This window comes from Mauremys reevesii, linkage group 5 (assembly GCF_016161935.1).
Source record: "Mauremys reevesii isolate NIE-2019 linkage group 5, ASM1616193v1, whole genome shotgun sequence".
Taxonomy (NCBI): Eukaryota; Metazoa; Chordata; order Testudines; family Geoemydidae; genus Mauremys; species Mauremys reevesii.
In genome coordinates this window covers 125,059,036-125,077,519 of record NC_052627.1, presented here as the reverse complement: position 1 = coordinate 125,077,519, position 18,484 = coordinate 125,059,036, and the positions used below count along the sequence as shown (strand labels likewise).

General features: G+C 39.5%; 1 protein-coding gene across 5 annotated transcripts in view; it reads right to left on the bottom strand.

Moving 5' to 3' along the window:
- The window catches only part of KDM3A (lysine demethylase 3A), a 46,515-nt gene that overhangs the window by 9,890 nt on the left and 18,141 nt on the right, over positions 1-18,484 (bottom strand). For all 5 annotated transcript variants that reach the window (XM_039541584.1, XM_039541583.1, XM_039541585.1 and 2 more), the window contains 11 exons: positions 17,917-18,077; positions 14,779-15,308; positions 13,141-13,342; positions 9,774-9,988; positions 7,660-7,812; positions 7,380-7,475; positions 6,815-6,942; positions 4,014-4,197; positions 3,029-3,198; positions 1,933-2,169; positions 433-604 (listed from right to left, as the gene is read on the bottom strand). In XM_039541584.1, coding sequence (XP_039397518.1) covers positions 433-604; positions 1,933-2,169; positions 3,029-3,198; positions 4,014-4,197; positions 6,815-6,942; positions 7,380-7,475; positions 7,660-7,812; positions 9,774-9,988; positions 13,141-13,342; positions 14,779-15,308; positions 17,917-18,077 — 2,248 coding nt within the window. The remainder of the gene's footprint in view (positions 1-432; positions 605-1,932; positions 2,170-3,028; positions 3,199-4,013; positions 4,198-6,814; positions 6,943-7,379; positions 7,476-7,659; positions 7,813-9,773; positions 9,989-13,140; positions 13,343-14,778; positions 15,309-17,916; positions 18,078-18,484) is intronic.

Genomic DNA, 18,484 nt, shown 5'->3' with positions numbered 1-18,484 from the left:
CTCAAACTTCTTCGAAGTGTTCCTCCAAAGACACACTCTCTCTGGCAGAGAGACAAAAAAAAAAAGATGCTGAAGAAAGAGCCCTCAAAAGGAGATTTTGAGGAAACATCTTCTTAGTACAGAGGACTAGGAACAATGTCAGTGCATTTCACAAGGTGCACCTGTAAAGAGCACTGACATGCATCCTGCACTGGAGCATGGGGGAGATGAAACTTTTGCCAAAACTCAAACTTGGAACTGTTGGGTTTCCCAGACTTTTCCAAGCCAGAGAGAAAAGCATATTCCCATTACAGAGATGTCAGAGATAACAAAGGCTGGCATTCTGTAGTAAAGCAAGCAATAAGAATGGAAAGCAGTATATTTTCTTCTGTTTGCCATATTTGTTAGTATCCGTTAGCCAAAACAGAATACAAGTGACTTCACATTGCATACTTGGAATATCTTCAAATCCATCCCAGAAGTCTCCAACTGTAGCTCCTGTGATAATTTCATTGGTTCTGCAATTAACCAGATCTACTTCCTGTTGGCCGAACTCCTTCCTGAAGGATTCAGGTTTCCAAAGCTCTGCATTTAGTTTGTGATGCACTCCGGACACCATCACAGGCTAAAAGACATATGAATTAGAGAAAATTAAAGCCTCTTTAAACACAAAATATTTTAAGATTTAATAAGCATTTCTGCAAGGCCTCATCATACAGGAATTATAATGGCAATGCCAGAGACTGTACCAAATTTAGTAAGAAAAAATTGAAAATATTTTTTAAAATAAACTATACCTTTTCTATAACATCTTATTTATAGTGTTGCTGAGGACACAGGTATCTCGTGAAGATATACTTAGTAGAATTTACAATGCCTTTCCATTATTTAGGCTGCCATGCTAGATTTACGTAGTCTGTACATTTTATAATGAAAGCTGCTTTGTAGTTTGAAATCTTATCCATTCTCGGGGGGAGGGGGGAGCCTGAAGGAGGAACCAGTAACATCAAAACTGCTAATTCATTCATATGCTGTACTTTCAGAAGTTAAGTTGTAGTTTCTAAAGCTTACAAAAACTTCAAATGTATTAAGTTGCCTGGAAAACAGAAGTAGCAAATCTTTCACACAACATTTTAACTCTTAACTGGAAAAAGTATTTTCTGTTAGAAGACTAAATAAAAGTTGGCCACAAGACAGTGACAGAGATCACGGCTGCTAAGTGAGCAGTTTTTTCATAATTGACTTTGGTGTCAACTCCCAGGCTTATGAACATGACATGGTGGGTATTAAGGGTGCATAATCCACTCCCCAATAAAGGTTTACATATAGTTTTAGAGACAACTGCTGTGCTGTCCTGTCTTTGTAAATCAAAGAAGTTGTATCAGATAGGAGCTGTCCATCACAAGAAAGCCAGAGTCACAATAGGAGCCACCAATATATCCCAGCAAGAGGTATTAAAATGCACAGAAGTAGGACTTTATATAGTTTATCCTCTTCTATGCAAGGAGCTCAGCACTAATGAACTCACTCAACACTCATGTAAAAGAAGCAATTATGGATAATCATTCCCCTCTAAACAGACAATGAAATGAAAGCAGTGCTTCTGTGACCACGTCATTTGTCAGTGGCAAAGCTAAAAAAAGTCTCAAGTCCAGTCCCACCCTGCTTTAACCATTAGACAATAATCCATGGTGGCTCTCTGGCACAGTAGCATGCCACACCTTGCATTACTAACTGGAAATTATAAATCAATCTCAGAACCAAGGCTGAATGTCCAGCTGTATGCTCTGCCACTAGAGAACATCCATTCTACATTTAGAAGATCCTGTCTGTTGACTAGCGCTCAGATACCACAGCTATAAGGGCCATTATAAAAATCGACATAGTCTGTATTAGCCCATTAAGGATAATGTCAGTGTGCAGGAAACAAAAAAAACATCTTGAGGAAAATACCTGTCCCTGCTTCCAGCATTCCCTAAAGACATTCCAGTTACTCGCATTGTTGGGATCCTGAAGACACAGCAAGCGGTTATCACATAACCAATAGTGAGGTGTATCAAAGCCCAATATGGTAGGCTTTATAGTTAATCCTTGAGGTTTCTTAGGCAAATCTGAGAGAGTTCTACTTTGCACCAACGATGCAAAAATGTCATCAAGGATTTTGGGAGTGCTCTTGAGCCCACTTTCTGTCTGAATTTAAGAGGGAGAAGAGAAAGTGGATGTTAATATAGGCTTTTGTTACAGACATATCTCAAGATGCCATTTGTTCTAAAGAGGTTTTAATAAGTTATGCAACACTCCTATTACATATTTTTGCCACCAACTGCTTCCTTTTCACTTCAGCCCACGTTTATATTATGTAGGGATAATAATCTCCTCCTTATAGTTTATGCTTAAGTAAGTGACACAGCTTTATACTAAAATACTGTAGAAAGACTTGCTGTTATTTATACTTGTGCAAACCCACTGAAGAAGATGGAGCGTGGCTCCTAGTTATGATTATTTTTTAAGTTAGTGATCTGAAATCAGTGAGACTGCATTTCTGAAGCCCAGGTTAAATATATTCCCCCACTATTTCAAAATTAGTTACACACAGGGTTTAATTCACACCTGGGGAGACAGTGAAGTAATTTGCACTTCGTGCATCTGAAAAAAATAAATAAATAAATAAATAATCACTTGATGCAGAAGCAGCTTTAAACTCTAGCTGGGGGTCATTTAGGAGCACTCCCGGAGGCTACCAGGGAAGTAAATCTGCTGGATGCTCTGACTCTATCCTCCCAGGTGTATGGGCTGCAGCAGACAGAGTAAGGGTAGCTGGCAAGCTTATGCCATTGTGGTACTACTGCATGTAGGCTATAACTAGGCACCTCCATGCTCTGACGGAAGCCAGACAATGAAACTGCCTTCCCCAACAAAATATTTGTGATGGTTGTGTATTTAATTTGGCAAATGCCTGGTGAAATGGTTTCTATTCACTATACACTTCCAGCACAGTTTGGCTTTAAAACCACAGTAAGGAAAAAGCACTGCAAAAATCCTCATATACCTTTCCTCCAGAAGAGTTCAGCAGATTCCTCAAGAAACCTGTGTTGTTGTTGCTCACAGGTGTTAATATTGCACTGTTGAATGTCTGCAGGGCTGTAGGTGGTTTAGTGAAAGTGGGGAGGGTCTGAAGAGGTTTGTTTTCATTCTTTAAAGTGGACGTGAGAAGTTTATCTGAAATGGACAGGAAAAAAAAACTCCACTGATAAACTGAACCAAGGCAGGTGTACTCTGGAGTTTGAAGCAGTTTTATATAAATTAAAAAAAATTAACTTGTGAAGATGGCCAATATATTTCATTTAAAGCCACCTTTGAGTCACACATTTCAACTATATTCATTAAAAAAAACACTATTCCTTTTTGGAGGTGATATTTTCCCCCTTATGTAGTTTTAAATTTAAGAACACAGATACAGACAAAACTCTGTGGGTGAAATGTAAACAAGTCCAGTATCAACAAATATTTTGCCTACTGCCAATCTAACAGGATCATTAGACTCTTCAGACTTGCACAGGTTCTGATACTTTAAGACATTAGGCTCCTTTTGTGGGGGTTCTGTTCTCTTCCCCAAACTGGCACCATATTTGAATTGACAAATTTGTACTTATTCCTCAGAGGTCTTCATTACTTCCTTCCACTGTATTGGTAAAGAGTACTACAGTCTAGCGAGTGGATTTTCACCAGTATATAAGCAAGTTAGGTACCTAGTGTGTTTAGGCACTTTTGAAAAATCCAATGCCATGGGTGAAGTTTTCAAAAATGCCTAAATGACTTAGAAACTTAGGTTCCATTTTCAAAAGTGACTTAGGTGGTTAGACATTTTAATTATTTTTACCATAAATACACAAATCTTTTTACCTGGTTTATTAAACTCTTATACCAGTAGCCAGCCACCATAACCCCCACCCCACTCCACAAATGGGTCTGCTATTGTACATTTTTTATTAGCTAGTAGCAGTTAAAGGTTGTTTTTCATATATGACATTTACCTTTATTTTCTTTATTCAAGTTTCCACTGGTTAGGTTAGCCAGCCAACTTAAGGAAGGAGAAGTATTTACTGAAGAGACTGGTTTACTTCCAAGTGTTGGTTTTACAGGAGAATCACAGCTAGTGGCTAATGGGTTTAGGACAAAATTATGCTGAAGTGTGGATTTCTCTCCGGAGATTAAACTCTGCAAGACAAGTTGAAGACTTATAAAAACTAAAAATACTTAAGTGGCTTGCCCAAAGTCTATGGAGGAACAGAGATAGCAACCTAGCCCATTACTTAATATTTTTTCTTTGCATCTGTTATTGACACCTTAGAGCAGTTTTCAACTGGCCTGCCTACAGATATCAGCAGTTCTGCCCTATTCCCCACTCAGGGCTCTGCTTTAAGGATGGCCCACTACTCTGCTCCAATGCCACCCTGGGCTCCCAGCAGCTCCAGCCCATGTGCTCCCCTGTACACACCTGCTGTTCTACCTCTGAGCATATGCACCTCAGGCCAGCACCTGCCAGCTTGGAGGATCCTCTGATGCCAGGGAGGAAAAGGGCCTGCCTGGCAGGGAACACTAGGGCCAAAGACACCAGAAGCTTGGGTGAACTGGATGGGGCTGGGGCAGGAGGAGAATGCCTTTACAACAGAGCCCCCTAGTGGGGATCAGGAAAGAATAGATGCCAAGTGGACCAAATGGAAAGTCCTCACCTGCAGCTTCAGCACCTATACTCCCCTGACAGACAACCACTTTCCCTTCACAGATGCAAAGTCTCCTCTGACCCCATAGGTGCTAGGCCTGGGCAGGAGGGGCTCAGAGGCAGGTCAGCACATGGATGCTGCAGCCAGAACTGGGCAGGGGAACATAGGGCTGGAGTGGATAGAAGCCCAGGATGGACCCTGAGCTAAATAGTAGGGCCTTTTTTACAGCACAGCTCCCAGAGGGGAGCACGAGCTGGACACAGGTGTGGGGGAGGAGGAGAAGATAGGAAAGGCTCTGGAGGGAGTCACCCCTTGCTTCCCTGGGCCTCCCACACTGCCCCCTGCTCAAACTGTACCAGGGAGGTGCCTCTCTCCTGCAGTTACTCCTCCATCTTCAGGGCCCAAAATCCTGAATACTCAAGTGAGCACAGAGGACCCAATGCTCACTCAGATCATGAGGATTTTTGGCTAACTGAATATCAAACATTTCCACTTCAGCTGGGTACAAAATTTCTACTCCCAGAGTATTACTAAGATCAGGGACTAAAGTTTCACTGTGAAACGGCAGCTAAAAATATAATTTCCTTTATCTGAATACCCAGTTATCGGATGTCCCTCAAGCCATACAGATAAATGGACTTCACCTACATTTATTCTAGAAACTTTTCATTTACATTTTAACACTCGGAAGCTAGCCTATTGATACACTTCAACATACAGTGGTACACTTTTAATCAGGCACTTAATTATTTGCTTATGCAACATAAAGCAAATCAATAATTGACATGCTTTCACTAGTGTGCAAACACCTGAGGAACCCTTTGGCCCACCAAGATTTGGACATCACCGTATCCGGACAGATAGAAAACAAATACACTTCCCTAGAGTATTAAGGCTAAAATAATTTTTTGAAGTTTGCACTGATTTTAAGTTTAAAACAAAAGTCTGATCTATTTTAATACTTGCTTGCAGAAGCCATAATTTAAGTATGGTCTTCTGCCAACCACATCCCCCAAAACAAAGGCCAGATACCTCATTGCAATCAATGGAACTATGCTGATTTACACCATTTGTGGAGCTGGCCTTTGGTAATTTTTTTTTGGGGGGTGGGGTGGGGTGGGGAAGACTAATGCTAGCATCAACCCTGCCAAGTAGCATATACGGGGGAAATTGTTTCACAAGTCCAATTAGCAATAAAAACATGATAAATTTAAATATTTCATAAGTAGTATGGAAACTACTCAGCTTTCAGAAGGGCACTGCCAAAAAGGAAGCATTTCATTTATTCCCAAGTACCTGTAAGTGTTTAAAAAACTTAATAGAGTACTTCAAAACTAGACTAAAAATTGTATAACGTAATTAAAAAAAGGACTCTAGATTTGTGGATTTTGTTTACAATAAGATGGTTACGTTTTCATAAACAGCTTTCCTATAATTAAAATATAGCTTCCATCTCCACACCCAATGGCTATGATATAAGAGATATTAAGACTCAGTTATCTAGTTAGTCTAAACTTCTTGTTAGATACTCTATTACTGGAGTTTCATAAGGCATACGAGAATCCCTGAAGAAACATTTTCATATCTTCCAGGAATTTAGTATTTTTAAGAATTTTCTCTGAACTGCTTATTTTCTCTAGATTTAACCTACTTTGTTGCATTATTTTGTCATTAAGTCTCCAGGACTCAAAGAATTTCCTCTGTTCTCTTTCTGCACCCCACCACATTCCCTCACCCTTCCAGTCTAGAAGGGTTTTGAAAGTATCTTTTCTTCAGTACAATCCTCCTTTTCCTTTAGCACTCAGCCGATGAGAGCCACAGAGCGCTCAGTGCTTTTCAAGAACTGGACACCTATTTAATAAAAATGGATCCCTATAAACAGACACCTAAACATTTTGCTAGCATATTTAAGAAAGTTGAACCAGTAAATATGCACACACATTAATATTGCATAGATCCATAGGATGGGATTTCAGAAGTGGTTAGTGTTGAAATCAGTTATCACTGAGACTTTAATGGGAGCACAGTCAGGCCAACATTGAGCACTTTTGAAAGACTCAATCATTGTTTCTCAAACTAGGTGTATATATAGTGTGAGACAGTGGCAATACCTGTTTTGGATCCTCCTTCAGAATTGGTTTTGATAGGGCCTTTAACTGCTTATTCGCACAAGGACAGTTTGCTTTTATTCCCCATTTTGCTCTTACGGAGTGAACAGTGTCACCAACATCATAGAGAGCTAAATGAGAAGAATCAGTAATGAGCTCATATTATCAAAATTAAACATACAGACTACCAAGATTGAATGTGAGTACACTACATAGCTAAAAGACGGTTAAGAGAAAAAGCATTTCCAAAATGGCGATACATCAGTTTAACTCACGTTTTATTTTGTGTAAAGTATTTAATATTAAGTACAGAAAGTAACACCAGCAAAACAAAATGCAGAGTTAGTTTTTAAAACGCTTCTTCTTGGTAAACTTGCTGAACAATTTTATTACTCAAATTATTTTATTTTATCTTAGTCCATGGGGAAGCATTCTGGACTAGATCCAACGTCCACTGAAGTCAGTGGAATCTTTTTTATTCAACAAGCATTGGATCAGGCCCTATACAAGTGAACAACAGAATACTTGGTACTGTTTGCATACATTTCCACAGTAATTATTAGAATACCTTTTCCAGGAATTATCTGTGTAGGCATTAAGTTCTCCGGTTCATGTAACTGACCCTTCACACATTTAAGCCAGGAGAAAGTATCAGCTGCAATATCTGCAAACAATCATTTAAAATGACTAATTAATGTGTTCATTCAGTCTCTGAATAGCTACTTTGTCTTTCAATTTCAGAATACAAGTTTATAAAAAGAGCTTTACAATAAGCCTATCCATTCATTAACGTAATAGTTCAACAATTTAAGACATTTTTAAGAAAGTGGGACACTACACATTCTCACCTTCATGTATGCTTTTCTTTTTCATCCTGTAACAATCTACACACACTCCAAAGCCACACTTGGGGCAAACCCAGTGAAGGTTGAATATCGTGGTGTCACACACATCACACATTTCTCGAATTCCTCGAACTGCACGTTTCCAGGCTACTTGTCCTGTGGTAATTGCCAGACTAGTCAAAGTTAAAGAGTTAACCTGCAGCCCTATGGGTTTCAATTAATGTACTTTAAAAATAATTAATTATTTTAGGTATAAAATATCCCCCAATGGCTCAAGAATTAATCTTGCCCCATCTCAGGGAGAATTTAAGAGGAAGAATTAATTACATGTTTGGAGGAGGACAAGGAAACTTCAGAGCCAGGTTTGAATCTATTCAAGGTTTTGAATGTAAGACAATATCCTGGGAAGACTGATTAGTGGACAGAGGGCAAACAAGGCTGTCAAAGGTGCACAATAAAGGGTAATCATATGGATACTATCACCTTGCTTTGCTCACATGTGCAAATATATGCATATAAAGAGAAACAATGCAGCTGTTTCTTTAAATCATGCTGCACTTCTAGTTATACAATTATAGCTACAGGAAAAAGACATTGCTTAAACCACAATTCTACACTGAGGAGTAATAGTATAAAATGTCATAGGGTTCCATATTTGTTGTCTTTTCATGGTTTCTATTTAAAAGTATGCTTAGTTTAAGGTAAAATAAGAATAGTTTTTTCTAGCTGTCAGTCCTGTAATCTCAGCATGGACTCAGAAATTTGAACAGAGTTCTTTCCCTCATGCACATCTGCACCAGCAGAGGTTCCGCAAACTAATTATCCCTTCAGCAACACCTGTTCAGTCCTTTGCCATCAGTGACATTTCAAAAAGGTGAAACTGATTGAAACTTAAACAATTCTGTTGGGGCTCAATCCTGCACCACTGAAGACAATGAGAGTTCTATTATCAACTTCAATCAAAGCAAGATGAGGCCTGTGATATGCAAAAAGGAACAGAAGCCATATCACTCAACTCAGGTATCTAAAAAGGTGTCATAAGGAGAAGGGAGAAGACTTGTTCATCTTAGCCTCTAAGGATAAAGCAAGAAGCAATGGGCTTAAACTGCAGCAAGGGAGGTTTAGGCCTGGTCTACACTGGGGGGTGGGGGTTGATGTAAGATACGCAACTTCAGCTACGGGAATACCATAGCTGAAGTCGCAGTATCTTATTCCGACTTCCCGTGCCGTGAGGACAGGAGGTATCGATGTCCGCAGCTCCCCTATCGACTCCGCTACTGCCGCTCGCTCCGGTGGAGTTCCGGAGTCGACAGGGAGTGCGTTCGGGGATCGATACACCACATTTAGATGAGACGCGCTATATTGATCCCCGATAAATCGCTTGCTACCCGCCGATACGATGGGTAGTCTGGACGTACCCTTAGGTTGGACATTAGGAAAAAGTTCTTAACTGTCAGGGTGGTTAAAACACTGGAATAAACTGCCTATGGAGGTTGCGAAATCTCCATCTCTGGAGATATTTAAGAGTAGCTTAGATAAATGTCTATCAGGGATGGTCTAGACAGCATTTGGTCCTGCCATGAAGGCAGGGGACTGGACTCGCTGATCTCTCAAGGTCCCTTCCAGCCCTACAATCTATGAAAAACTGTGTTAGCTCCCTATTGCTACCAAGAACAGAAAGCAATAAAAACTTATTTTGTCAGTAAGTTAGTAGATCTGATTGAATATACACAGGCAGCAGATATGTAGAGTAGAAAAAGTACCATTTTTACATCATTACTTTCTGTAACAGAACTGCACTTCAAGCTTTTTTCTAGAAAGGGAGGAGAGGTCAGGCCAATTCAGAGTATGAGACTCATGTGAACCATGGAAACTAGCAGAGCTGAATCCTGATAAGGGTCCAAGAGCACCAAGTTGCTTAACGTTCACATCCACAAGCTTAAACATATTATTACTTCCCACCACCAAGAATCAAAATAGACATTTAATACATATTTTTAAATGGCAACACCAAATGTATGCAATCAATTTGCATGCAGGAAACAAACTATGAAGACGTATTTTGAAAAGTTGAGTGAAAAGTCCTAAATTTTACATTTCAGAAGAGCTGCTCTTACTGTGTGGTTCTATTGTGGACATGACCTCCTTTTCAGATATCACCAGCCGGCAGAAGTGGTCTCCGATGTTGGCTAAAATATACTTTGCAGTGTCTAGATCTAGACCCACAACATTTTTTGCTAAAGGCAGCCACAAGCTGATAGCCTCAGTCTCGTACTTGTCCGGGGTTAAGAAACCTTCTTCACGCAGCAGTCCATGTCTATTGAACCGCAGCCTGTGGTGGAGAGAGGATGGGGATAAGAAAAAAAAACAAAACAAACCCAAATGTTCTCTACTAGCTCATTTCCACCTGTTCTAGTCTGTCACCCAGACACTGGCATACAACCATACAAGAAATTAACAGGATAACTGACAATGATGAATGATTTAATGGTTAGTATAGATCAGGATAAATTGTGTTATTATGTCAGTTAATCATGATTAAACCCTGCTCATGAAGGAAGAAATTCAGTTTTTGTTGTGCTCTTAACATTTTAAGCCAGGAAATCTAAAGAATCCAATTAGTGAGAATCTTAAATGCATTTGCAATACGACACATGCACTTTAGGGCTGTAGCTAAACTATTGAAAACACAGAAAAAGCAATATATTAAAGAAAACTTTACAAGCCACATCCTAAAAGTGTTCATTAATAGGGCTCCTTTACGAACTATCCATGAAATCTCAGTGAAAGACACTTTTCCACCTTAGAAACAGCTAACAACCAACAGATGCTCAATATGCTGCATAAAAATGGCAGGAAAGTAAGCTTTGGCCAAGGACATCAGACCAAGGGGGAGGGGGAACCTACAAACCTACTCGTTACTCTTTCCATGAATTACGAGTGCTGTGGGATCTTTAACATCCACACAGAGGAGATAGGACCTCCTTTTTTAAATGGAGGAAAATCTCAACATCTACTTTGAAGGGATGAGTTAACATGACTTGTTATGTCTGAAATACCCAGACTACACAAGACCACATTAAACCACCTTACCATTAAAGTCACCCTTTAAAATTAAACCACAAGTTAGCAATATTGGTCTTAAATGTCTCGTTCTCACTGACACTTTTCTTATTTCTCCCCTTCAATCCCCCTCCCCAACAGCTCATAAGAGCTATAATATTTCCTCCACTAGAAGGTGTGCAGGAAATTAAGCCTGTAATGCAACAGTAAAACAGGAAGATTTTTCCAGCCCCGTATCTTCATTCAAGGAGACTAGGACTTCAATGTTTGTTTTTAAGTTTAATCATGAAGTGCGCTCTCTATACACAGCACTACATATGTGTCACTTTATGCAACAAAAGAATGCTACAGTCCATACTCCATAACATTTAACACAAGAAAAACTAGACTAGTAAGGACAGGTGTGACAAAATCATTGGGAATGAGATGAATGTAGAAAGATTTCATAAAATGGGAGAGATTTATGTAGGATTTGAAAAAGGAGGGGATATATATTCAAGGACCTTGCATAGTCTGTATTTCTGCAGAAAAATCTATACCTTCCCTCCCAACTGTACTCCAAAATTTAAGCTGTCCTTTAAAAATAAATTTCTCTAGTCTCTGACAGCCACCTTCATGCAGGACACTCCAGGGTACTGAATCAGGAACCTCTGGAACGGAAAGCATGAATCTCTTCAGTGTGAGATAAAAGAGCCAGGCTCCCAAGCAGGCAGCTGTAACAGACTCAACCTCTCTGGATCAGGCATCAGGTTGGGGTGGGAGGTCACACCACACACAGTGACCATTTGGTTTTACTTAGGGCTAGTCTACACTACAGCTGTAAGTCAACCTAAGTTATGCTACTTCAATTATATGTTACGTAACTAAAGTCAATGTAACTTAGGTCGACTTACAGAGGAGTCTACACCGCACTGTGACAGAAGATGCTCTCCCACCAACTTATCTTACTCTTCTTGGGGAGCTGGAGTACAGGAGTAGAAGGGAGAGTGCTCTGCCATCGACCAAGCGGGTCTTCACCAGACCTGCTAAATCAACACTGCTGCATTGATAGCAGCAGTGCTGATCTAGCCATAAGTATAGACAAGTCCTTACAGTTCCAACACCCCTTAAAGGATTAAGTCAAATATAGTTTTCCCCAAGTCTGACAACCTGACACAAAAACTGAGAAGTGCAAACTGTCCCATTAATCATCTCAAATGGATGTTGGCATTGAAACCTAACCAAGACATTTTGATTGTCAACTTCTAATTATTTTAGCAGAAACATCCAGCAGTTGGCTTGGGATTACAGATAACACACTAACTCCCAGGCTCTCAAGTGCTGAAACTCACCATACCTCAATGACAAAAGTCTTCTGATTCCACCCATATATGCCAACTTTTATGATGCAGCTATGTGTGCTGTCACTACTGATAATCATTAAAAACCCAAAGTACAGCACAAGCATAAAGTCATTTGAATTTAATATCAAAATACACAGCCCATGAAATGCTGTACTCATTACATTGTTTAAACCGCGATCAAAATCTGCTGAGCTAATGGTTGCTTTTCTATAGAAAGAATCAGGAGTAAAGCATTTAACGAGGTCAAGCTGTATAAATATCGCATAATAGGTCATGTACTGTATTAAGGGCTTGATCCTGTGGGGGACCCAGCAGCTGTGCTATTGGGTGCAAGAGACTGGCAAAGTCATCACAGGCATTTGGACCCAGCCTCTTACGTCAGGAGACACTATCATGTATCTCTCCAGGATCATCCATTGAGCTGACCTAGGTGGTCTCTTATAGCTTCTCCCTAACTGAGTTCTGAGTGGCTCAAGTATGAGTATTTATGACTTCATCCATGGAAACTTACTCTAGCTATAGCATACCCTCCTAGATAGCAAAAAGTTGTAACAAATCTAGCATAAAATCTTTATTTAATTGTAAATAAACATGTTCTTAATCAACCCAATACAAATGCACCTTTCTTTAGAAAAAAACTGACGTACAAAATGAAACATTGATTTAAATCACTGATTTTAATTAAAACTTTCCACTTGGTGATTTAACTTATCTTGATTTAAAATTAATCCATCCTATACTGAGAATGCAGTGTTTATAACTTAAACCACTGGACAGCTATCAAGATTATTAACTGATCTCAGATACATTTGAAACAGTGACTTAGAGGTGATGGCTGTAGGATCTGTCCCACAGGCAAATTTCCAAAGCCATTGTAGGCCAAGATTTAAAAGAGAGGCTAAAGATAGACTACTGAGCACTCTGCCCTCCCCCCCCCCATTTTAAAAAAAGTAAGACAGGTGCCTAATTATGCCTAACTTTAGGGTTTTATTTTTTTTAAGTCTTTGATTGAGTCATCTTAAATCTATTTGTACAGCTGGGAATATCAACATCCACATATTTTCAAAATTGCTCTCACCTCCTGAAGTGAAAAAATCTGCAAAAGACAGTAGAGTCTTTTTGCTCTTTGTTTTTCCGGTAGCTGTCCAGGCGGCATTCCCTGCACTTATGCAGGTGAGGTGCAATGTTATTGCAGGAACCATCCTGCACAAATGCTTCCCCACTTTGCTGCAGCTTCTTAACTTTGCAAGCATCTGTCAAAACTGAGCTGCGAATAATTACTGCAGGAAGAAAAAAAATAGTGCAGGTTAAACAGTAACTTAAATCAGTCACTCAGACTCACATTTGCTTACCCTATGCATCTCTGTTAAAGTAACTTAACAAAAGCAGAGATAGCTTTAACTTTTCACCCGATACCTAAAAATAATCTTAACATATTTTGAAGTTGGTTGCTTATTACAGAGCATAAACTTCTTTTGAAGTTTTCATAGTCAGGGCCCCATATTTTGTTACAGCCAAGCAATTTACTCCTTCCCACACAACTGCCAGAACCTCAGCTTTTGTTGGTTTGTTTTTAAACTGTTTCTGAAGACCTAATAGCTAGCTGCAACCTTGAACACAAGATCAGACTGTAAACTGATGTAACAATGTCTTCTGGAGTCTTCAAAGAGCCTGAAATACTTTTGAGAGATATAAATTGCCCCATTCATCTCAGTGAGCTCCCCATGAACTCCATGATTCTGCTGCTGCAGTCAGACATTTTTCAAAAGCATTATGGAATTTAATATTTTACTGCAGTCAGTGTTCAGGACACCTTCCCCTCCGACTTCATGCTGAGCTGGGATCCACCTGCAATTGTTGCTTGCTCTGCACCTTTACCCACAAGATAGAGAACTGAGTCACAGTGTATGCTACATGACCTGTTCCACAAAGCCAGGCAGCAGGGGATCAGGGAACCAGAGCTGGATTCCTGTAGTCTGACTGCAAGCTTGATCAGCTAAGCTGCCTGGAGGACAGTGCAGCACTCAGTCCAGATCCAGGGAGCTGAGTCACTGAATCCAGCTATAAGCTTCCCCATTCTCTAGCACACATAGGAGTGGGAAAGAGAGAAAAGTTCCTCTAAAGAACATTGCAGGAACTAGTGAGTGGCAACTGGGCCACCTGGAAAGCACAGCTACAAAAACCCATCAACTAATTTTGTCAATGAATTATTTTCAACTATGAGCTTGACTCGTATGAGTGTGTGTGGAGGGATAGAAATGAAAGGTAGAATAAATTAACATTGCCTTAGAACTTAGGGATTGTTGCTGCAGCATTTGGTCCCATTATGCCATAGAGTATGAGCCCTAGTCATAAGTTATGCTCACTTTTGCAACCCTTCTTCCCAAATTTAGCCTAACAGAATTTTGTTTGGATTAGATTTGTGATAAGGAAAAAGAATACTTTTTCATCATGACATGCATATCTAATCCTACCATGATATTAAGTATCTTTTCCCAAGACTTACTCCGTCTGAAAATTGGGTATAAATTTTAGGAACCCCATCATACTCCCTCAGTTCCTATTTTAGAAATGAAATCTAGGTGTTTCACTAACTCAGACATCAAGACTGCAATTTCATAAGATTCCTTATCCTATTAACACATTTTCCTGAAATTTCTAAGCAACTTTATATACACAGTAATTCTCTGTTGATATCAGCTCCAGATATACTTGCCATTGTTGTGGACTTTACTGGTGCTCCCAGCCCTAGGTCCTTCGTTTTCATTTCTCTCACACGAAATCTCATTTGAGTTTCCTCTGACTGAGGAACATACAGAAAAGGAGTTTTCTGCCTTGTTTCCTTTGCAGCTGCTCTGGTTACAACTGCTTTGTAATTTAATCTCATGCCCAGTGAAAAGGATAGCAGGAGCATCTGATGTTGAGGGTTTACAATCCAAGATTTTCTGCAGTTCTGATATGCCATTAAGCCTGGATGTTACTCTTGAAGAGTTGTCTAGATGTTCCTTTGGGAAGTTTGTCATTGGCTTGGTAAAGGATTTGTTTTTCAAGCCATTTTGTTTTTCATTGTGTGGCGATCCTGAGGTCTTCAAAGAGGTATAGCTACTATTCTGATCATTAGGATTTTTAGTTTGTTCTTTAGATAGAAACTCTGCTTTATGGAAGACAGTCAGATTTTCTTTTGACATTTTAACCGCAGTATTAAGACAAGAAGGATGTTCTTCTGGTAAATTCTCTTTGCAAATGCTGAAATGTACAATATGCAGTAATAAGACCTAAAGAGAAACTCAAATCATAATTGAATGCATCAGCTCTCAAGCTTTTCACAGGAACCTGAGTTTACATGAGTAAAATAGGAAGTTAATCATGGATGCTAGCAGAGTGAAGATTAAGAATCCACAAAAGTTTCACATACCAAACACCTAAAAGAGATGCAATCAATTAAAAAACACCAGGGGAGTTTCAGATACTACAGGTACTGTTCCTTCTGGCCCACCCGTGCCAACTTGATGACTGTGTACTCCCCTACCCAGGAGTTACAGGTACCTATTTATAAAAAGATACTGTCTCTCTCCCCACTGTTGCTATGTGAAAGACCCGCATAAACAGGGGAAATGATCTATCAATAGCTAAATGCAAGTTATGCTTTAGTCAAAAAAATTAGCCTCAATACAGGGGAACTGGGTGAACACTAATGGGCTGTGATATACGGGAGGCCAGACTAGACAAACTACTGGCCCCTTCTTGCCTTAGATTTTTTTTTAAAAAGCTATATAGGAAAACAGTGAAAATGATTCCACAGAGTGCTGTTAAATGCACACAGTAACTTTCTTTTAAAGTTTTTCAGTTATGTTAATCTAGTAGCATGGATAATAGGTTAAATTTGGATAACGGAATATCAAATAGCACTTCTAAGAGAACCTTTTGTTTCCTACTATGCTATTTTCTGTAGGAAGTACACTTCTCTTATTGTGACAGAATCAGGGAGACGGGACAGAACTTGATGACTGGAACACTAAATCAGGATTGAAGTACAGTTACACTCTGAAGAATGTTTAGTATCTGTGTGTTCCAGATCTACTTTGCTCAGTCTACATATATTTCAAACTATACCTCTACCCCAATATAACGCGGTCCTCGGGAGCCAAAAAATCAATAGATGAAACCACGTTATATCAAACTTGCTTTGATCTGCCAGAGTGCACAGCCCTGCCCCCACGGAGCACTGCTTTACTGCGTTATATCGGGGTAGAGGTGTAATATCATAAATTTAAGCCTTTCAGATTCCAGATCCCCATCCCCATGCTCACAAATATAAAAAAGAACTTTTACCAATTCTTTTGATGCATGGGTCAAATCTAGAATTGTATCTAGCTGCTTTCACATCTCTATATTGGATCTGCCAGGCCACCATAAGTAAGATTATTTTTGTCAGAAAACAGATATGACTGATTACACACAAGGAAGAAACCTCTTGATTAATCTGCTTTCCTTTCTCTCTCTTTCACCCCACCCCTCCAAAAAATAAAGGCAATTGGACTGCATTTGCATTTGTAGTTAAGTTAATAACATTCTGTACATGAGACAGAACTCCCGTAAGGGTATGTATAAAGTGCATACGTCTTATGGCAGTATGTAAAGTACATACACTACATGTTCCCCTAGCATGGGTATAAACAGCAGCATAGACAGTGAGGCACTGCATAAAGACATTCCTGAACCCTCTGGATACTTACCCTACACTGCTCTTTACAAGCCTAAGCAGTGCCTCCCCCACCTACAGTGCTATTTTTAGCAACCTATAGAATGCTAGAGTCTTTTCACTGACATGTAGCTACGCACCGCAGTGTGGATGCAGCCTGCTTTTCATGCCCTACCCACTTGCCACAGTGACTTGCGGTGTAGACACAGCTTATGAAGCCTGCGCTATTGAATCATAAAGGATAGTCTTGTGGCTAACCAGTTGACTGAATCAGAAAAATTTGGATTCTATTTCAAGCTCTACACAGGCTTCCTCTGTGACCATAGGTAATTCATGTAACTATTCTATACTTCAGTTCCCTGATCAGCAAAAGGGGAATAATACTTTCCCAATGTCAAAGGAGAATTTAGAAGCTTCATTAAAATTAAAATATTTGTAAAGTGCTTTAAGTATTTTATTACACCAGTCTTGTCCTTATAAGATGCAAACACCCCCAAAAAGTGGACCAAATTGTAACTTGTGCCATTGGAGAAGGGCAGAATGAACATAAGTTCATTTTAAAAAACTCCCCCCTTGCCCTATCTGCAACTCATGACAGTTCTGAAATTAAGGTGTCAAAGTCCATCTATAAGCCAAGAACACCTTCTATTTACTGTAAGAATCAACTGCAGGTAAACTAATCTCCCTCCCTATGTTACAGTATGCCTATCTTCCTCTTAGTAGGAAATACTTTGGTGCTTTTCATTTTAGAGTCTAAGACACACCAAGTAATTTAAAAGCAATTAAGCCACAAAATATATTCAGGCATTATCCACCACTTTACAGATGGACAAATAGAGGCACTGGATGGTTAAACAATTTCCTTAAGGTCACAAGCTAAGTCAACGGAAAATGGCAGGAATACAACCAAGAGGTAATTATATATTCAGGGCAGTTGACAAAAATTAGATATTTCTCACCCATACCAATGTGTGGGGGAGGGGAGAGAATGGGACAGAGAGAGCAGCTTAGTTACCATGATTTCTTTTTTAAAAAATCATTAGTCTATTCTACTTTGTATAAAGTAATTCATTATTCTGCTGCATTTTCCACCAAAGATTAACATCCACCCCTTTAAAAAAAAAAAAAAAAAAAAAAAAGGTCACCACTTACCCCTGAGGAGTTTCTGCACCAAGGTTAGGAGGGGAGTTAGCTGGCTGAGGCATGCCTTGGTGCCTGATGTCTTTGCTAGTAGGGGTTGCAAGTGTACACCCTAGAAATGTTTCACCAAACACCGTTGGTACTGACTGCACGTGACTCAGACTTTGTGATACCTGAAATAGATGTCAAAGTCAACAGAAAAATTCAAAGCCAACACATGAGAAAAATGTGCCACTTCTATGACTCTACCACACCCACTTAAAAATACAACATACATTGTATGCTCTTCCCACTTAGTAGTATCTGACCACATAATAAAAACTCAACTTTTAAACCATTATTCTTGCAATTCACAAAGTGGAAAGAGTCAAGGAATCTTTTGAAATCTATTAAGATGAATTTCCCCCAAATAAATGAATGTCGTAGAATCATAGAAACATAGGGCTGGAAAGGACCTCAATAAGTCATCAAGTCCAGCCCCCTGCACTGAGGCAGCCTCAAGTAAACTTAAAAACCTCCAAACATGTTTTAGGAACAGGTTGGACAATGATAAACTCCGAAATAGGCTTCCAAAGGAGGA